Here is a 22,107-nt window from a genome sequence, read left to right on the forward strand (position 1 = left end):
GAGCAAATACCTTTGGAGGTATTGAGGCCGCTATTTAATCAATAGCAGATGGTGGATTTGTGGATTGTGCTTTTAAAGGTGTGTTTGATTTGCTGTATGTCCTGGATTGTGCTTTTAAAGGTGTGTTTGATTTGCTGTATGTCCTGGATTGTGCTTTTAAAGGTGTGTTTGATTTGCTGTATGTCCTGGATTGTGCTTTTTAAGGTGTGTTTGATTTGCTGTATGTCCTGGGTGGAGAAAGTTGACACTTGATTTTAAGGCTAATGTTGAACTAATGACAATACAACTCTGATCATATTCTCATGCTGTGAGGCAGCGGTTAGTAAGGCTGCTCAGCCCCATGATTCCCATTCTCAAAAGTCAAAGTCAAAAGTCAATCAAAAGTCATCAAGCACGACGACAGCTTTGAAGTGACTGTGACTCCAGGGAGACGAAGAGGGGCGAGAGACAGAGGTGAACAGATAGGGTCTGGAGGGGCCGCTTAATAACAGTGTAAAATGTGTGAGAAGGAGTCTGTGTGTTTGACTCATCCTCTGCCTAGACTACAAGCTTCACATCCATTTTGGTAATTACCCGCCCGCTGTGATCCTCGCGACCTCTCGTAATTAACACGCCTCGAGCAGGGAATGAAACTTTGATTGCCGTGGCCCATGGCCAAGTAGCAGGGGTTGCATCTGTCTCTGCCTTGAACGACTACTGTTCTGACATTGTGGGGATGAAACCACCTCTTTCAAGGAAGCCTCTAACACGATAATTAAGATGAAGGCTCTGACAATAGGACATTCAAGCAGTCGTTTATTCCCAATTTGTTGAAGTTCGTGTAGTTAATAGTCGATCAATCATGGCAGTAGAAAAGCAACATCTTTTATGGCCTAAGATGTGCTCATGTTCATAGTGGTGTGTATTCATGGCTGCCAAGGGAAGCCAGGCTTCCCCAAAAAATCTACTGGGGAAAAAAAGAAAATCATTTATCTTTCATCTCTCTGTGTTTCATCATTTTCCTTTAATTCGCAAGAGGCTGAATGTATCTCACCGGAGAGAAGGCATCCGAGCGAGGGAAATAGCGCCCCTCTGTCTCTGTATGTGTAGCCCATCTATCTGATGCTGTCGGGTCAAAAAGGGTATGACATTGTTGCCGCCCCCGCTGCATTGTATGCAAGAGAAGCCAGCGAGCATTTGACCTCCCATGATTAAAAAAATATACAATAATAGCCAATCAGCGTTGAGTTAAACTGAGTGAGCTCAACTGTGAATGGTCCTGGCGCACCAAAAAAAAGTGTCAAGGGAAGCCAGTTTGGATTTGGCTTCACACCAATCACATCACATCAAGTCAAACGTCATTGACAGAATTTTATTTTTATTGTTGCATCTCCTTGTGTTGATGTCCTGCGGTGGCTAGCTAGCTAAAATTGGCCCTTTCCTAAATTAGCAATGGACAAGGATAGTGATTTGGACTTGTGGTTTTACTTCATTCTCCTTCCTGGCCAATGGTTATAATGGAGATTCTGATCCAACCATAAATTCATACATTGTGCCCCTGAGAGGATGGAAGTTCAATATGTAGCTAGATGTAGTAGGTTAATGTTAACTAGCTAACGAAAAGAGGTTGGGCTAGCGAGCAAGCATTTTAGCCAGGTAGCCTAGGACAACAAAAAATGTAAGCGTGTACTGTATGACAGAGTCATAGATTGTTTCTGCAACATGAAAGAGAGGAGGATGGCATTGGCGTTTCTCAACAAGTAGGGTGAGTCAACATGTCTTTTCTGTCCTTCAGCGCACACACAGAAATCAGTACCATGGACAGTCACATGATATTTAGCTTAGTCCTTCCCCAGTGATTTCACCCAGGCACCGCGACTGCAGGTTCATCTTGGTCATCCGGAGCGATTGGCTGGGTCTGTTTCTTGTTTAGCTCTTATTTGGTCGTACTACATGTGTAGTTAGAAATCTATTTGGGCTTCATCGCTGAAAGAAACCCAGAGCATGGTGCATGAGGTGGACGAGGAAAGCCCCCCCCCCCCCCCCCACTTAATCATCGGTGTTCTTCAGTCTTAAGTTATGTGTTATTATACCATAAAAATAATTGCAAAGAGTGTTGGTGTGTATCCTGTGTAGAACCCACAGACAGAAGCCAGGTTGTTTGGTCATGTGATCATGCATCGCCTGTGGTGCCAGCAGCAGTGGTCTTGGGTCTACTGCGTGATTTGTTGGAAGACTCTCAGGTAGTGAAGATGCCAATCTCAGATGCCATTCTCTCCCTCACCCTCCCCTTCCCTCTTCATCTTTCGTTTTGAGTTGTCTTTATCCATCCCTTTGATCAATCACCCGGCATGTCACTCTACCTCCCCCTCACCCTCCCCTTCTGCCCTCTCTCCCTCACCCTCCTCTTCTGCCCTCTCTCCCTCTCCCTCACCCTCCCCTTCTGCCCTCTCTCCCTCACCCTCCTCTTCTGCCCTCTCTCCCTCACCCTCCCCTTCTGCCCTCTCCCCCTCCTCAGACACATATCTGACCTGTGTTTTGGCTGCCTATTCTTAACCGTTGTGTCATTGACTCCATGCTCGCACACACTCTGACCACATCACAATACTGTTGCCACCAGTGATGATGTGTCCCATTCCTTCCTGTGCATCAGGGCAGATGTTGTTTTGATGGGGAAAACACAGAAAGTAGAAGAGCAGGGAGATGAGGGTGGTGGGGTGGATACAGAAAAAACAGAGTCACTTTCCAATCATGAGTTTTTCTCGGAACATTGAATTAAGCAGCGTGAAAGGGTGGGGGCCTCGGGGGGGTCTGAGGGCGGCCATAGAGATCCCCGAATGAAAGACTTCGTTGTTGGAGGCCGGGAGAAAGAGATGAAAGAGGAGAGGGAGATGGGGAGCAGCCTCCTCTCCCATCGCCTCCTCACCCTGCGGCCCTCCCTCACTCTGCCCATGTGAGCTAGGGTTCAAACACGAAACCCACACACACACACACACACACACACACACACACACACACACACACACACACACACACACACACACACACACACACACACACACACACACACACACACACACACACACACACACACAGCAGAGCTACATACTCACAGACACTGACAGACATAGTCTTAGACTCCCTCCAAACCGTGTGTCCATAAGACGTAACCTAGATACAGATGATCTACTGAAACAGCAGCTGACAGACAGCAACACTCAGTTTCCCAGGTGATTAGTTGTGTTAATTGATGAAGTCATGTGTGATTGAGGTCTCGTCAGTTTAACTTCCATTACTGACACACTGGATGTAATCCCAGTACATGTAAACAGACAGGAGCCGGGGTCAAATAGCATCAGTGTGAATCCATTTCGATGAACGCATGCTGGACACAAGAATGAACTCCTTGTACAAGGGAAAGGGAGAAATGTGCTGCCTCAGCAGGTTGTATGTGTTCATCATCAATCACTATTAGATGGATTCCCTTAGTAACGTTTATACCACAGGCTGTCTTCACATGTGACGTTGTTCTGTATGCAGACTGGGGCTTGGGGTAGTAACGTTTATACCACAGGCTGTCTTCACATGTGACACTGTTCTGTATGCAGACTGGGGCTTGGGGTAGTAACGTTTATACCACAGGCTGTCTTCACATGTGACGTTGTTCTGTATGCAGACTGGGGACAGAAACATGTAACACCTCTATGTAACGCGAACAAATGTGTTATGACATTGAAATCCCTTTGTAATAAAAACCCAGTTTGTACGAAGCCCATTTAATGCAGTGCATCCTGGTCATTATGTACCAGAGAGGGGTTATTATTCTACTCCGTCTCTTGGATCATTTGGACGCGCTTGTTGAATCATGGAGAAAACAGATGAGGGATTTATTGGTTGCCAGCTGGCTGTGACATTGTGTTAGAGCAGGAAACACAGTGGGGATAGGTTAGATTTCACACCAAGTCACATCAGTTGGTGGAAATATGTTATGTACCTCCCAGTAATTCTCTGGGTAAGAAACCACCAACGTTTCGCTATCAGTGATGTTTTTTACCTAATATATTACTGGGAGGTTATATATATGGAATGTGCGACTCTCTTTGTTTTTGTAGCTTCAGTTTATTCTCCGTTAGTCAGCACCTCTACACTAAACCATTTTCTCTGGGTGCGCGCCAGCTCATGCTTTTTATCTGAAATATGTTTTGTAACAGCAGCTTCAGTAGCAGTGTATTAGTGACTGAGTAATAAGAAAAAGAGAAGCTTTAGAGTTGTCGTTTTTCATCAGGGAAGAAGCTAGTTCCCCTGGGAGGAATTCTTTTGGGAATCTGTAACCTTACACCTCTAACCGAGCACCTCAGCTGAAAGGACGAGGCAAGTGAAAGAGGATAGCAAGATTGAGACAGATGGGAAATGTGCCGAAATAGTTGTTAGTGAAAGGCATGCCTGGACATACATTTTATTAAGTTTGACATTTTAAGACAACGTATGGGAGAGAGGAGGAGGGAATATGAAAAGTGAATGATGCAAGAGTGAGATAAACGGACGGATTAAAAGTTCTAATGTGTTTGAAAATACAATGTAAATACTGACTGAAGAAAGGCAAAAATACTCTTACAGAGAGAGGAGAGAAGACAGAACGAAAGAAGTAAAGAAAGAGAGGAACAGCAGGAAGCGCTTGAATAGGGTCATGAAAATACGTCACATGGTGATGGGTGAGGGATGAAGGAGGTTAGAGGAAGAAGAGATCAGGAAGGAGAGATGAGGACGGTCAGGAAGGAGAGATGAGGACGGTCAGGAAGGAGAGATGAGGACGGTCAGGAAGGAGAGATGAGGACGGTCAGGAAGGAGAGATGAGGACGGTCAGGAAGGAGAGATGAGGACGGTCAGGAAGGAGAGATGAGGACGGTCAGGAAGGAGAGATGGAGAATGAGAAAGGAGGGGAAGGGAATGATGAAGGCAGACACATCCCATAATTAGCATAGTAATGGAGAGTTAAGGCCACACAATGGGTCACTGTTGAGTCCAAGTTTTTCCATTTGGAGACAATGCACAATAGAGTTGGTATGAGCCCCAAACCACTCTAATAGTCAGCATGTAGCCCATCCCTCTCTATTTTACCACCCCAGCGAACACACTCTCTAACTAATAAAGTGGTATTGCCTCAGGGCTTGAAGCTACAAACCAGTCCTCCCCACTCTGAACCTTTTCATCTGCTGAGCAAAATGCCTGACCACTTCTCTAAAGGTTAAGAGGTCCAAATTGTGCATATTTGTATAGATACTGTAAATAGACTGTGTATTATGAGAAGAGCAGAGGATAGAGCAGATGATAGAGAAGATGATAGAGAAGAGAATAGAGAAGATGATAGAGAAGAGGATAGAGAAGGGGATAGAGAAGATGATAGAGAAGATGATAGAGAAGGGGATAGAGAAGAGAATAGAGAAGATGATAGAGCAGGGGATAGAGAAGATGATAAGAGAAGATGATAGAGCAGGGGATAGAGAAGATGATAGAGCAGGGGATAGAGAAGAGGATAGAGAAGAGAATAGAGAAGAGGATAGAGCAGGGGATAGAGAAGATGATAGAGCAGGGGATAGAGAAGATGATAGAGAAGAGGATAGAGCAGGGGATAGAGCAGGGGATAGAGAAGATGATAGAGAAGAGGATAGAGCAGGGGATAGAGCAGGGGATAGAGAAGATGATAAGAGAAGATGATAGAGCAGGGGATAGAGAAGAGGATAGAGAAGAGGATAGAGCAGGGGATAGAGAAGAGGATAGAGAAGAGGATAGAGCAGGGGATAGAGCAGAGGATAGAGCAGGGGATAGAGAAGAGAATAGAGAAGAGGATAGAGCAGGGGATAGAGAAGATGATAAGAGAAGAGGATAGAGCAGGGGATAGAGAAGAGGATAGAGCAGGGGATAGAGCAGAGGATAGAGCAGGGGATAGAGAAGAGGATAGAGAAGAGAATAGAGAAGAGGATAGAGCAGGGGATAGAGAAGATGATAAGAGAAGAGGATAGAGCAGGGGATAGAGAAGATGATAGAGAAGAGGATAGAGCAGGGGATAGAGAAGATGATAAGAGAAGAGGATAGAGCAGGGGATAGAGAAGATGATAAGAGAAGAGGATAGAGCAGGGGATAGAGAAGATGATAGAGAAGAGGATAGAGCAGGGGATAGAGCAGAGGATAGAGAAGAGGATAGAGCAGGGGATAGAGCAGAGGATAGAGCAGGGGATAGAGAAGAGGATAGAGAAGAGAATAGAGAAGAGGATAGAGCAGGGGATAGAGAAGATGATAAGAGAAGAGGATAGAGCAGGGGATAGAGAAGATGATAGAGAAGAGGATAGAGCAGGGGATAGAGCAGATGATAAGAGAAGAGGATAGAGCAGGGGATAGAGAAGATGATAAGAGAAGAGGATAGAGCAGGGGATAGAGCAGGGGATAGAGAAGATGATAAGAGAAGAGGATAGAGCAGGGGATAGAGCAGGGGATAGAGAAGATGATAAGAGAAGAGGATAGAGCAGGGGATAGAGAAGAGGATAGAGCAGAGGATAGAGAAGAGGATAGAGCAGGGGATAGAGCAGAGGATAGAGAAGATGATAGAGAAGAGGATAGAGAAGATGATAGAGAAGAGGATAGAGCAGGGGATAGAGAAGAGGCTATAGAGCAGGGGATAGAGAAGAGGATAGAGCAGGGGATAGAGAAGAGGATAGAGCAGGAGATAGAGAAGAGGATAGAGCAGGGGATAGAGAAGATGATAGAGCAGGGGGTAGAGCAGAGGATAGAGCAGAGGATAGAGCAGAGGATAGAGCAGGGGATAGAGCAGGGGATAGAGCAGAGGATAGAGCAGGGGATAGAGAAGAGGATAGAGCAGGGGATAGAGAAGAGGATAGAGCATGGGGATAGAGAAAAGGATAGAGCAGGGGATAGAGAAGATGATAGAGCAGGGGATAGAGCAGAGGATAGAGCAGGGGATAGAGCAGATGATAAGAGAAGAGGATAGAGCAGGGGATAGAGAAGATGATAAGAGAAGAGGATAGAGCAGGGGATAGAGAAGATGATAAGAGAAGAGGATAGAGCAGGGGATAGAGAAGATGATAGAGAAGAGGATAGAGCAGGGGATAGAGCAGAGGATAGAGAAGAGGATAGAGCAGGGGATAGAGCAGAGGATAGAGCAGGGGATAGAGAAGAGGATAGAGAAGAGAATAGAGAAGAGGATAGAGCAGGGGATAGAGAAGATGATAAGAGAAGAGGATAGAGCAGGGGATAGAGAAGATGATAGAGAAGAGGATAGAGCAGGGGATAGAGCAGATGATAAGAGAAGAGGATAGAGCAGGGGATAGAGAAGATGATAAGAGAAGAGGATAGAGCAGGGGATAGAGCAGGGGATAGAGAAGATGATAAGAGAAGAGGATAGAGCAGGGGATAGAGCAGGGGATAGAGAAGATGATAAGAGAAGAGGATAGAGCAGGGGATAGAGAAGAGGATAGAGCAGAGGATAGAGAAGAGGATAGAGCAGGGGATAGAGCAGAGGATAGAGAAGATGATAGAGAAGAGGATAGAGAAGATGATAGAGAAGAGGATAGAGCAGGGGATAGAGAAGAGGCTATAGAGCAGGGGATAGAGAAGAGGATAGAGCAGGGGATAGAGAAGAGGATAGAGCAGGAGATAGAGAAGAGGATAGAGCAGGGGATAGAGAAGATGATAGAGCAGGGGATAGAGCAGAGGATAGAGCAGAGGATAGAGCAGGGGATAGAGCAGGGGATAGAGCAGAGGATAGAGCAGGGGATAGAGAAGAGGATAGAGCAGGGGATAGAGAAGAGGATAGAGCATGGGGATAGAGAAGAGGATAGAGCAGGGGATAGAGAAGATGATAGAGCAGGGGATAGAGCAGAGGATATAGCAGAGGATAGAGCAGGGGATAGAGCAGGGGATAGAGCAGATGATAGAGAAGGGGATAGAGCAGGGGATAGAGAAGATGATAGAGCAGGGGATAGAGAAGAGGATAGAGCAGGGGATAGAGCAGAGGATAGAGCAGGGGATAGAGAAGAGGCTATAGAGCAGCGGATAGAGAAGAGGATAGAGCAGGGGATGAGGGGACTATTGAAGGAAACGCTGAAAGGGGAAGTGCCTCATTAGCCTGAAGAGGATGGTGATTTTAACTTAATTAAAATCGGGAGAGAGGAATGATCTCATTAAGACAGAGGAACACTCAAACGCAGATGCATAAATAAAACAACTGTCCATGCTGATACAACGACTGGGACAGGGACTTTGGATAAGGGAAGTAAAATGTAGTTGTACATACGGAAAATGTATGCACACATGATTTTAAGTCGCTTAGGATAAAAGTGTTTGCTAAATGTCATGTAATATTATAATTATATTAGGTCACTATGCACACCTGCTCTGGCTAAGACACATCTAACTTGGAGGTCATATCAGATATGCAGTGTGATCAGTGAGGCAGGGTTCAAAGAACCTGGCAATGTGCCTGGGTTTGTCTGCACCACTATTTGGCCTCTGTGACCCCTATTCAGATTCCCTCTCTGTTCTACCAAGACCAGGTGGGTACTACCTGAGCGTATCTCTGAAGGTTCCGTAACAGCTCTCTGTAACCTTATTGCCAGACTCTGGGACAGGAACCACATTTTTCTTTTGGACAATTCATTCAGTTTTTCTTCTGCATTGTGTTGAGGCTGCAACTGTTTCTGGACAGCATTTCCCACCATACCACCAGACCATGTCTACCAGAGACGACTCTGTCCTGTCCTTGATTTCCTGCTCCAGAGAATCCTTGTAATCAGTAATGGCCTCAGATCCCCTTGATACACTACATATTTTACGATTTTATGCTTTTCAATTTTCGTTCATATTCTTGTTTTGAAGAGTCCCGTAAGTCGCTTAACACAGCATGAGTGATCAGACATAACTGCCTCAGTCTGATAGTTGATCTAGGGAGCTGGATGGTGAACACACTGGAACAAATCCACCACTAGAGGGAACGTTTGCCTCAGTATTCTCTGCTGGAGACCTCGCTGATGGAATAGTGTTCAGAGACACCTAGTGGCACAGCATGGGAACAACAACTCCATCCTTATCTCCTCACTTCCCGGATTTCCTCATCTGGATTCAACTGTTTGTTAGTTAGTGCACACATACTGTTCGTATTCTACATGTACAGAGACAGTCAAATAATATACGTTATACATATTTATTTTCAACATCAGAAGGTATACACAAGGAATAAAGTGCATTCTATGATTTACTCGCTGTTCAAGCTTGTGTTGGTCAGGGAATGTGTCTGTTTCTCCACACATGGCATGTTAACAGAGATGTGCAAGCAGGAAGACGGAGCGGCAGAGATAAATCAACACAATTATTTTAGGAAATAGTGTTACACAATTGGTTTGTTTTACAAACACACATTGTAAACCAGATATAGTAGCGTAATAAAGATTCCTCACCGTTATCTCTCAGCATTTACTCCATGCTGCCGCTAGCATATCGAAATGTACACACAACCCGTCAAATACAGTACGTTCATTGTAAAAATATAAAGTAGCAGTTGCATTGTGGTGACAACGTTTCCCATGTGCCTCAACTGTCACAAAGGTCTGGTTATTTGGAAAAAGTGCAAGTTTTGACTTGAAAAGCCTACTGTCATACTGAATGCCCAGTGCTCTCTCTCTCTCTCTCTCTCTCACACACATACACACACACATTCAAGTTTATATAATCTTCACAAACAATTTTGCAGATGTAAAAATGTCAAAAGTTACTCAAGAACCAAATGTTGTTGGATAAAGATGAAGAGAAAAACAGGTGCAGTGTAGTGCAGGAAACAGACAAGGGACATGACCATCTTTCAGACAACTACACACAATAGGAGCTACGGTGCAGGAGAAGGGTCAGAAAAACCATTTGAGTCATTTCATACACAAACCATATGCCAACAAACAAGACAACGTTGTTTATATTTGACTTAGTGGGAAAGAGATGAAATATAGACACTTTGGAACACACAAAGATGTTTCTATATTCAGTCTCTCTTGAATCAACCTTTATGAGATCTCACGTTCTAAAGAGAACTGCTTTCAGATGATTCCCCCAAAGGTATCTATCAGGAAATGTCTTTAAGGTGACATGAGAGACCAGATAAGTAACTTATGATACGTTCTCTACTGATATACACTGAAGAGAGGGACTTTCCATTATGTTACATTCATGCTCATTTTGCAACACGAAAACAGGCCTTTAATAAAAATGTGAGAAAAAACGACCTAATTCTGGAGAATGAAAACACCTAGTTCTTTTCTCCAGCAAATGAAGAACTGGATTTCAGACAATAAGTCCCTTACCTATGATTATTCAATGATTGCGTTGTTCATTGTATTGTTGTTATTACGCAGAGGAACAACCGATAAATGATTCATTGATCTATGCTAAAGACACTATGAAAACAATGTGTGGACAGTAGTAAATCAGGGAGAAAAGAGGCTCAAAGGAAAACTTGACTGAAGAACAATAGTGCAAATAGTAGAAAGCAGCAAACTATCCTGTCTGTTATATTGCACACCTGAACTGAGAGTTGATATAGTATTTGAACCCAAGTATGATTCATATTACATGTCATATCACCAGTCATTTTATCTTTACAGAACACTGGAGGTTAATTACACATCAAAATATCATGTATCATGTCCAAATGAAACAAACTACGTAATACGACTGTGTAGATAAACATCATACCTACCTACTTGAATGTCACTCAAATATTCTGGGTGTCTTCCCTGCACATTTCCTTCTGAGACCGTTTCTGAAGCAGAAGTCCGTCCTCCTTTGGTCAAATGTCTGTTTATCCTTCATTACACACGCCTCAACAAGTCATTATTTGTCTCATCCTCAGCTCTCTGCTGGAACTGTCCATCTCTTGGTGTTCCTTTCCTATTACCTCATTAAAAAAGTTGCGCGTTCATACAATCTCATATGTAATTATCTCTCTAGGTGACTGTCCCACAGCCCAACTGAGGTACACGTCTGGGTGAGGTGTGCAGAGTAGAACCACTACCTCAGCCTCCCATTTGGTTCTCTCCACAAACAAAAACATGAGCTCAGGTTAAAGTACAAAATAATGCTGGCAAGGCGAAAGGGGTGTAGATCTAGTACTAAATCCAGAGCAAAACGTGCAAAATACAAAAGGAAGACCTCTCTTCAAGACCTACAGGTAGGTCTATATAAATGAAGGGTTTGGGAAGGGTCTGAGGGTGCCATCCCTTTGCCTCAGATTCCTGACTCACTTTTGTATGTCAGTGGATCACGGGTAATGGTAGTCTGTAGAATGTCAAAATCCATCTGATTGTCCATGTCCAAAACGCACAGCACGTTGCTGCCGGATGTCATTGTGGCTGGGTCCTGAAACAAATTATGAAAGTCTACAGGAACTGAATTCCTACTTTCCTCCTCCCTGTCTTTTCCCTTTTGCCTATCCAGTTCATCCTCGTCCTCTCCACAGCTCAGTGCTACCTCATTCTCATAGCAGAAGGCGCTGGGGGAGTGGGGGGTTGCGAGGTGCTGGGTGACTCTGGGGCTGGTTGGGAATACTGAGTGGGAGGAGGCAGATGAGGCAGGCCGGCTGGCCGTCTCACTGAGCTCCTTGGCGCTGCAGTGGGGTGTGGAGGGCACGTCGTAGGTCTTGTGAAAGCGAGCATAGTCCACCTGATACTTGGTTCGGTCCTCAAAGATCACAGGCTCAAACCTATGCCCCCATAGGATCTCCTTGGCCAGATAGGAGCTGCGGGCCTGGGTGGTCATGGCGGTGGCCTCCACCATGCCCTCCAAGATCACTACGATCTCAAAGTCATCAGACTCCAGATCAGCCCGGCTCACAGTATACAGGGGGCTGTCCTCGTCGATCTCATGGACGATAACCAGAGGAGAAACCAGGAAGAGTCGGTCAATGCCTTCGTCGTAGCCTACGTTGAGATCCCTCTGCTCTAGAGGGATGAACTCTCCCTCTGCCGTGACGTAGGGTCGAATAAGCTGTGCCCGCACATGGGCCTCCACGATGTGGCTCCTGCGCAGGTTACCCACCCGCCACATGAGGCATAGCTTGCCATCGCGCAGGGAAATCACAGCGTTTTTCGAGAACAGCAGGGTCTGGTTCCTCTTCTTAGGGCGTGCCATTTTGACCATGATTGTGCCAAGCATGAAGGAGTCAATGATGCATCCCACTATGGACTGGACCACCACTGTGATCACTGCCACAGGGCACTCCTCAGTCACACAGCGCCACCCATAACCAATGGTGGTCTGGGTCTCGACGGAGAATAGGAAGGCTCCGACGAAGCCCTCCACATGAAGGAGGCATGGCTGCCACTTTTTCTGCACCCCTTCTACTTCACCAACCCCAAGCCCATTCCCTTCCAACCCTGAAGAGGAACTCATTCCAGGGTGCTCATCAAAATCCCCATGGGCTCTGGAAACTGAATAGAAGATTATTCCAAAAAACATCCAGGAGGACAGGAAGGTCGAGCAGAAGAGGAGTAGTAAGTATCTCCAGCGAATGTCCACGCAGGTGGTAAAGATGTCGGCCAGGTAGCGTTGTGATTTCTCCTCCATGTTAGAGAATACCACGTTGCAATGCCCATTTTTCTTGACGAAGCGACTTCTTAGTTGGCTCGAACCTGTAGTAGAGATCTTACCGTTGTAATTGTTCATCCTACGACCTGTGGCTCCTGATATCCTATCTCCTCCGGATGTGCCGCTAGGGGAGTGGAACCGGCTATTTGGCGAGTTGTGGCCGTTGTGGAGCCCAAGTGTGGAGATTTTCAGGCCCTCCTCATCTGTTGCTGCGAAGCTGTACCTGTTGGGTTAACAAAAGGGGAAAGTATGGACAAATAAGACAATTGACCAGAGTGATGCAAGAGATGTGAGAGTGGTTTGAGAGAGGGTGTAGAACAGGAAGAGAGAGGGTGTAGAACAGGAAGAGAGAGGGTGTAGAACAGGAAGAGAGAGGGTGTAGAACAGGAAGAGAGAGGGTGTAGAACAGGAAGAGAGAGGGTGTAGAACAGGAAGAGAGAGGGTGTAGAACAGGAAGAGAGAGGGTGTAGAACAGGAAGAGAGAGGGTGTAGAACAGGAAGAGAGAGGGTGTAGAACAGGAAGAGAGAGGGTGTAGAACAGGAAGAGAGAGGGTGTAGAATAGGAAGAGAGAGGGTGTAGAACAGGAAGAGAGAGGGTGTAGAACAGGAAGAGAGAGGGTGTAGAACAGGAAGAGAGAGGGTGTAGAACAGGAAGAGAGAGGGTGTAGAACAGGAAGAGAGAGGGTGTAGAACAGGAAGAGAGAGGGTGTAGAACAGGAAGAGAGAGGGTGTAGAACAGGAAGAGAGATGGTGTAGAACAGGAAGAGAGAGGGTGTAGAACAGGAAGAGAGAGGGTGTAGAACAGGAAGAGTTGAGGTTATAGTACAGTGTCTGTAATCTCATTGGGCTATCTGTTCTTACCAGTGTGCCCTACAGGACACAGTGACTATGCATAGCTTGCCAACTCTGCACAGTGTGAGAGACATAATGTATGACTCACATTCTCTCATGCATTAAGACCTTAGAAAGGATATGCTGTGAAGGAGAAATGCATTACAGTCCTATAAGGGTATCCTTCTTGAATACAAAGGTAGCATGAAATGATGCTTTCTCACTTTCCTCAAGACCATTTGACCTACCTCTGGTAACCTCTTAATATTGATCAGACTGACCTGTCTCTCTCCTTTGGAGAGGATAACCTGGGAAGGTGAGTTGTGTTTAGCTATGTGAGAGGGATTGCGGTCATCACGGGTTTAGGGATTATGCATGAGCCAAGTCTCTTGACAGCCTATGTTGACTGGGACATACAGACATTATATTGACCAATTTATAGTGCTCCATTGATCAGGAAACTATATTCAACCATATACTTATTGAATTTTTAATGGTTGCACTATTTTGGTTCCATTCATTTGATATTCATGTTATGTACATTGGCGAGCTAAGGTTGTCCATTTCCCTGTAATAACACAAATAAGGAGAAGCATTGTCGGCTTTGGGGACATAAGGTATGACCAGTGGTGGAAAAAGTACCCAATTGTCATACTTGAGTAAAAGTCAAGATACCTTAATAGAAAATGACTCAAGTAAAAGTGACAGTCACCCAGAAAAATACTACTTGAGAAAAAGTCTAAAAGTATTTGGTTTTAAATATACTTAAGTATCAAAGGTAAATGTAGTTGCTAAAATATACTTAAGTATCAAAAGTAAAAGTAATATAATTTCAAATTCCTTATATTAAGCAAACCAGAAGGCACCATTTTCTTGTTTTTATTTATTTACGGATAGCCAGGGGCACTCTCCAACACTTAGACATCATTTACAAACAAAGCATGTGTGTTTAGTGAGTCCGCAAGATCAGAGGCAGTAGGATGACCAGCGATGTTCTCTTGATAAGTGTCTGAATTCCTGTCCTGCTAAGTATTCAAAATGTTACGAGTACTTTTGCGTGTCAGGGAAAATGTATAGAGTAAAAAGTACATTATTTTCATTAGGAATGTAGTGAAGTAAAAGTAAAAATATAAGTAAAAATATAAATAGTAATATCCCCAAAATTACTTAAGTAGTACTTTAATTTTAACTTAAAAGTACTTTACACCGCTGGGTATGACACAGGTATGACAGCTTCCATGCATGGTGTCCTCACCTGTTGGCCCGTGCTGTTCCCATGGCACCAGTGATCATCAGGTGGTCAGTAGGTCTATAAGTGGGGTGGGAGGCTGGACTCCGCCCTGGCAAGTAGTCTACTGCGAAAGATTTGGTATCGGCATGGCAACTGTCAATGTGTGCATGGACGCATCCACCGGTGAAGACCACTACAGGGAGAAAGATTTTCCATTTTGCCAAGATTCCTACACAGTACAGGTGTAGGATCTTAATTTGACCTATATAGTCACAGCAAAATGATTCAAACATTTAGTCCATAATGTTGCTTGATCGGTGGTTAGGCTATTAGCTGGTCAAAATGAGACTACATGAAAAGTGGAATACTGTTCATATAACTGCAGGTTTTCAGTGAATGTATGAAATCACAAAGCTCATCTACATTTCCTGCTTCTCAGGAAAATTCTCAGCCAAAACAATAACGATCCAATGAAGATCCTACATCTGTACCTGTGCATCACCATATCATTTTGCACAGATTTTGACTATCCCTCAACATTCATAACTGATTTAGTGTGAGCATATTTTATTGAGAGAACTATGATTTGATGTGACCTGGTTTTTGGGTTACAAACATACAGTACCAGTCAAAAGTTTGGACACACCTACTCATTCAAGGGGTTTTCTTTATTTTTACTATTTTCTACATTGTAGAATAACAGAGAAGACATCAAAACAATGAAATAGCACAGGAATGCTGTAGGAATGCTCAACCGGTGTCGCTCATTCAGCCGACAGAAACTTTCAACCGGTTTTACCCATTAAGCAGCGAGTAGGAGTCTGAGGCCGAGCCTTCTCTTGTCTCTACTCCTCCCGTTACGGGGTCTGAGACGCCGAAGCTTCCCACCATTAGCTCTGACAAATTGAAAACCCTAGTCATTTGCGACTCCATTACCCGCAGTATTAGACTTAAAACGAATCATCCAGCGATCATACACTGTTTACCAGGGGGCAGGTCTACCGACGTTAAGGCTGATCTGAAGATGGTGCTGGCTAAAGCTAAATCTGGCGAGTGTAGAGAGTTTAGAGATATTGTTATCCACGTCGGCAACAACGATGTTAGGATGAAACAGTCAGAGGTCACCAAGCGCAACATAGCTTCAGCGTGTAAATCAGCTAGAAAGATGTGTCGGCATCGAGTAATTGTCTCTGGCCCCCTCCCAGTTAGGGGGAGTGATGAGCTCTACAGCAGAGTCTCACAACTCAATCGCTGGTTGTAAACTGTTTTCTGCCCCTCCCAAAAGATAGCATTTTGTAACGGGTGTCCTCCTCCTCTTCAGACGAAGAGGAGGAGTAGGGATTTGACCAAAACGCAGCGTTGTGATACGACATGAATATTTATTAAACAAGACGAAAACTAAACATACTTGAGAATATACAAAATAATAAACGAAGTCAAACAGACCCGAACAAACGAACTTACTTAACACGAAGAACGCATGAACTGGTACAGACGACACAAACGAACGAACAAACGAAACAGTCCCGTGTGGTGCACAGACACAGACACGGAAGACAATCACCCACAAACAAACAGTGTGAACAGCCAACCTTTATATGGTTCTCAATCAGAGGAAACGTCAAACACCTGTCCCTGATTGAGAACCATATAAGGCTAATTACAAGTGACCTAAACATAGAAACACAAAACATAGAATGCCCACCCCAACTCACGCCCTGACCAACTAAACACATACAAAAATAACAGAAAACAGGTCAGGAACGTGACACATTTGTAGATAATTGGCCCTCTTTCTGGGACTCACCCACAAACAGGACCAAGCCTGGCCTGCTGAGGAGTGACGGACTCCATCCTAGCTGGAGGGGTGCTCTCATCTTATCTACCAACATAGACAGGGCTCTAACTCCTATAGCTCCACAATGAAATAGGGTGCAGGCCAGGCTGCAAAGCTGTCATCAAGGCAAAGCGTGGCTACTTTGAAGAATCTCAAATATAAAATATATTTTGATTTGTTTAACACTTTTGTGCTTACTACATGATTCCATATGTGTTATATCATAGTTTTGATGTCTTCACTATTATTCTACAATGTAGAAAATTGTACAAATAAAGAAAAACCCTTGAATGAGTAGGTGTGTCCAAACTTTTGACTGGTACTGTATATCTTCAAGTAGGAGTTCAGTCCTGAGGTAATACATCTCTGTGGTTGATTGTGTTATTTGTCTCTTTATAGAGGCCAATGTCACAACTGAAAATACACCTGCCATTACTTCATTTTGGCGATAAATAAAGACTTCAACGAAACTAAACAACTTGGTTCCACCATGATCTCCAAATTTCCTAACATCACGCAATATTAGAAAACCACTCAGGGTTGTTTCTGTCAACTATGTAAAGAAATCCAAAACACTTAGAAATCCAAGATCAAGGTAGTAGTTGTAGCTTTATTTTGTGGTTTTGTGTCATTGTGAAACTACATCATTTGAGACCTTTGCACGACAGGGCCAGTTTTCCTGACAGATCAACCGCCAGATGTGAGGATGTATGTGACAGTCCACAAAGCCAAACATGGTTGCCAATGGAATTGTCTGCAAGAACATTGACATATATATATTTTTCTCTCTCTATGACTGAATTTACAATATAGTGACATTGTTAGGATAGTTATCAATGTTTTTCACACTTCCCAGTAGTCTTACGTTGTGTCTTCTCCCACAGGTACTCCTGGTTGAGGAGGACAACATCAACTGAGGACATGATTACACTGAAGATCACATCCGTCAACGCCGGAGTAATCATGACGCTGATCACTTTTTGGTTACAGGAGTTGAAATGAGACAGGTACAGATATAGTGCTGCAGGTGACTGGCAGCGAGCGTTTTCCATAGGAAGCCTTTAGTGTGGAATTTGGAAGGTGACTGTGTGGTGAAGCGAGGGGGATGGAGCGAATCGGTAAAGCCACTAGAGACATGGTGGAGGGGGCTAGTAAGAGCTCTTCAGGATGAGTCACGGAGAGGGGAAGATTCAAGAGTAAACAGAAGACATCTTAAACTGATTCACAGAGGTTTAACAAAATGACATCTAACAGTCCCTCATCATCACAGTGTAGGGAGATGATGAGTGCATAGAAAGACTGAACTTTGGGAAGAGAACGCCTGAATAAGAATCTTTGTTACACAACACAGATACAGATACTTAATCCCCCTTGAGCAGGAGGTGTGTGTGTGTGTGTGTGTGTGTGTGTGTGTGTGTGTGTGTGTGTGTGTGTGTGTGTGTGTGTGTGTGTGTGTGTGTGTGTGTGTGTGTGTGTGTGTGTGTGTGTGTGTGTGTGTGTGTGTGTTTGCGTGTGTGTGTGTGTGTGTGTTTGCGTGTGTGTGTGTGTGTGTGTGTTGGCTGGGGAGGGGAGGCTTCCTTTACTGTGTCTTTATGTGTACTTGTCTGGCAAGGCCATTCTTAACCCATAATCTCTTAAATTGCAGATGAATAGTCTCCTAATCTCTAGTTTCAAAGAAGTGATATGAAAGGCAGATCTAAGTAGGGTGACCTGGTTCAGATTTCCCACTAATCCCTCACAGAGAGAGAAGAAAAGGAGGGAGACGGTGCTGGTGGGGGACAGTGTTGTGGAAGGATGACGACGCCAACAGGACATCTCCTAAACCACGTCATACTTGTCCCAGGTTAATCACTGGAGCAGACATATCTCAAACACATAGAAAGATAATACACAAGCTGGGCCCAAGCAGTCCTCTCTGAGATGTATAAAAAGGAACAGTATGCGTATGAGCCTATCGATGGCTGTTCAAAATGGGTAGGGTTCGGTTGCGATGTGTTTCTTGTTGTCATTATGAATTTTTTTTGTATTTGTTGATGAGAAACCAATGGGATGTAGGCCTACAAGGAAACTAATAAAAAAATAGAAGAATAAAGGTGGACCCAACCACAAGTTCCTTGTTTTCTCAAACGCTACAGTTAAAGCCCATACCCCATCCTAAGTGAAAATACAAAACGCTATTCTAATACCAGACGCAGGGTTTGGGATTGTATAATTGAATTATAAAACATGAAGTGGCTAATAAGAGCCTGTTACAGCAGTACTTAATGTTGGTGGTACAGAGTGAATGAGTTTGTCTATGTTGACCTTTATTTTCTCTGGCTTTGGTACATTTCCTGAATCCATTCAGATGCAAAACTTTGTCTGGTCAAATTAGATTATGATCATAATAAGCTATTTTAATCTTGTCAGTTCCACGAACAAGCCAGAAATTCAGTTGATCAATCCACTCTGGGCTCAGAGATTTCACTAAGAAGGTTTACTAATATCATTTTAACAACTCAACAAGTGGAACAAATTAAAACATTTTTTTCTTCCATGAGCCACTGTGTCAAAGAAACATGACCAAATGACATCGGACAGTCTAGGAATTCCCATCACCCTTTATTTGTAACAGATCAATTCCTGTCTCCCTGCGTGTCAATCATGTTGAACGATCTGGAACCTTCTCTGTCTGTTTACAGCTAGGGTAGAGTACCCTAATTAGGGTCAGTCAACAACAGCCCCCTACTAAGTAGTGATTGATCAACCCCAGTCAGCACAACCATTGCATGCATGGCTTCAAATGAGGGCTGTGTGTTTAAACAAGGAAAGTGTTACATAATGAAGGGCAAAGTAGATCAAAGTCATTCTTTTTGCAGCTAAATGGGGTGAATTCTCTGCTTTGTTCATTTTATTACTACTTCTATTGTACTATTATTTGAACCTGTATAAATGTTGTTTTAGAAACGTGCAGAAAATTCTAATTATATGGGAAACGTAAGGTGGTGTTGGCTTTGTACTTGGAAAAAGATAATAACTTGTTTCATCGTTGCTAAATCCCAGTTTTTAGAACACAGATGCAGAATCACAACCGGGTTTTACCAGTAAGGATGGCCTGGCCACACAGAGTTAACTGTAGGATTATCCGTTTCATTACAACATCAACTTTCCTCTAATTTTCATGAGCTTCTGCTCCCTGTGTTTATTTATATATCCCTCCCTGTCCCCGTCTCCTGTGTATTGCTCTGGTGTGCTGTAGGCTACTCTACAGATCCATCCTTTATCGACATTTTCCTCTGTACACATTTACTGTAACTTTGACATTTGGATGTCATCCATTATTGTGTATGGGTCTGTAAACCCTGGGTTAATTCACTCTCAATTTGTGAACAAAACGTTGCGATTACCTCAAACACAGACTAAATGAGCCTACAGAGGAGCAGGTTTTACTGTCGTAACAGCAGGTGACTATGACCGATTCCTGGATGCCCTAGAGCTGAAATAAGATTGAACTGTATAATAAAGAACCTGTTTGCTCTATCCCTACACAGAAGTTTCCTTGACGTGTATGATTATGGACTGGGTGACGCAGTGCCTCATTGAGCTCTAGATTGATGGAAGGACAAACTTTAATGGGGAATGGTAGTGTATAAGTGTCTCGTGCAAATGTCTTGAGCAGATATTATTGTCAAATTCTTAGTAGGAGATATCCAAATAACCAAGTTCACTATTATAAATTCAAGTATTGCTCTGACCAGTTTAAATGTATCTTTGATAATTATTAACCCAGTTATAAAAAAAAAAAATCTCAGTTAAACCAAGGTTACGCATCTTATCAATAGTAGCATACCAGGTGAGACAGGGCAGCTGTTCCAGTAACCATGAATTAGAAGAGGCATTAGATTCTCACTGGTTTCAGAACAAGCCTTCATTATTTGTAGATGATCTTTTTGAAAATACATTTTTAAAGACTGTGAAAATTAATGGTAATACATGTTCACTTGTGGTGAAGTCTGTGAATCCTGTTTCCCACCACAAACGTCTTGACATTCTAATGTGTATTGGACACTGGGGACCTTTACGCATTTTAGGTTATGATTTAGGATAATTGATAAATAGGCCAGGCTTACCTTAAAAACAACAAGTTATTTTGTTGTGCAGCTTGCTTCTTGTTTAGATCCACTTCTGAATTATAACCTCAATTCTGAATATTCCCCGCACTCTTTGGAATGAAGTGTAACCCCAGGAGTCTCTGTTGTACGCCTTGCCTTTCGGCAATAGTTCTATCCTGTTCTGTTTCCACTCTCTTATTCCATTAACAGTAATCACACATTTTTGCATAACTTTATTGTTTTTTTCCCCCTTTTGTTTTTTAATCCTTTGTTGTCCTCTGCTACCTTCTAACTGTCTCCTGTAATCCGGTCAGTGCGCGCTCTCCTCCACAGACTCGTGCACTGGAGTCTCCAAATGCTGTGTCAATTTACTCTGTGCAAAGTGTGTGGGTTGGAGGGGGTGCTTGTCAGTTTGATTATGTCTCCCTCACGTCTTTATGTGTGTGTGTAGGCGTTAAATGATGCGCCCCCTTCTCATTTTACTGGTTGACTGCATCTCAAATCTATGTCTCATTGGAATAATTGTGGTGAGATGAACATGAAGTAGTTGTAAGAATGGGTATCAAAGTTGTTATAACCTTGTTAATACACTACCAAGTCACTTGGACTGAATTTTGCGTACTGAACTCTGTATAGAATAAACCATCATTTCAGTTCCTTGAAATCTTTACCCACTCACAGTGGCTCTCAGGCTGGTTTCCAGCCCACTATCTCTGCCAGTGCAGTCAGTCTCACTGTCAATGCATGTTAGTCTCCAACCACAGTCCCCCAAGGCACTCTGCCAGACCTAGTGCACTTGGTGTGGTAATCTTCAGTCCTTTACATAATAGGACACTTTATAAAGTGTAGTATTGTAAAGTTGTTCTCTTTTTCTCTTGATTTTGCACGTTATTTATGAGAACAGGTATTTATGAGGACAGTGTATATGGGATTTGTCTGAACTTCATAGATATGACCTAATGGTCCGAGTGAAATCTGAAGTTGCACTGAACTCTCATCATAACTTGACATGTTGTTGCTGTAATATTGAAAATAAATAGCAGATAATTAACCTAAATGGAAACAACCCAGAAACGTATGCCAGTGCAGTATTCCTGATCTTGGGTATGGATGGAGCACAATTGTTTCTATGGAAACCATTTCCTTTTACAATCTTCACTCTCCCTTTTCTCTGCTCCTAAATTATAGAGCAGAGGGGGCTTCTTTTCAATGCGCTCTCCTCCTCAATAGGAAGGTGGGAGTATATCTGTCCATATGACAGGCTCACAGAAGAGTAGTGAGGGGGTGGACTGAGATAGGTACCAAGAAGAGACTGACGGGTGGCTGAGGTGAGATGGAGAATGGATGTTGCGGGGCGAAAGGAGCTTGGAGAAAAGGTAATATAGTATGAGCATTTGAGGTGTGTTAATGAAATCCAGATCTTAAGATACAAAATATTCCTCATGATATGTAGCTGGCCAATGACTCAGCTGACCTGTACACTGCAATGAAGGAAG

General features: G+C 43.5%; 1 protein-coding gene across 1 annotated transcript; it reads right to left on the reverse strand.

Moving 5' to 3' along the window:
• Positions 1-11,262: 11,262 nt before the first annotated feature.
• LOC120033999 (inward rectifier potassium channel 4-like) lies at positions 11,263-14,730 on the reverse strand. Its single transcript, XM_038980398.1, has 3 exons — positions 14,708-14,730; positions 12,747-12,844; positions 11,263-12,665 (listed from the first exon to the last, which is right to left on the reverse strand). The coding sequence occupies exons 1-3, from the start codon at positions 14,728-14,730 to the stop codon at positions 11,263-11,265; spliced, it is 1,524 nt and encodes a 507-aa protein (XP_038836326.1).
• Between the last annotated feature and the right edge of the window lie 7,377 nt (positions 14,731-22,107).

Source organism: Salvelinus namaycush, chromosome 41 (genome assembly GCF_016432855.1).
Source record: "Salvelinus namaycush isolate Seneca chromosome 41, SaNama_1.0, whole genome shotgun sequence".
Lineage (NCBI taxonomy): Eukaryota > Metazoa > Chordata > Actinopteri > Salmoniformes > Salmonidae > Salvelinus > Salvelinus namaycush.

What these genes read in the sequence shown, in the direction of transcription:
- LOC120033999 (XM_038980398.1), bottom strand. Translation starts at nt 14,730, where the DNA reads ATGGGAACAGCACGGGCCAACAG. An exon ending in GGAACAGCACGGGCCAACAG is followed by an intron (nt 12,845 to 14,707) that starts GTGAGGACACCA and finishes TTAACCCAACAG; the next exon opens with GTACAGCTTCGCAGCAACAG. An exon ending in TAGCCGGTTCCACTCCCCTA is followed by an intron (nt 12,666 to 12,746) that starts GCGGCACATCCG and finishes TCTCTACTACAG; the next exon opens with GTTCGAGCCAACTAAGAAGT.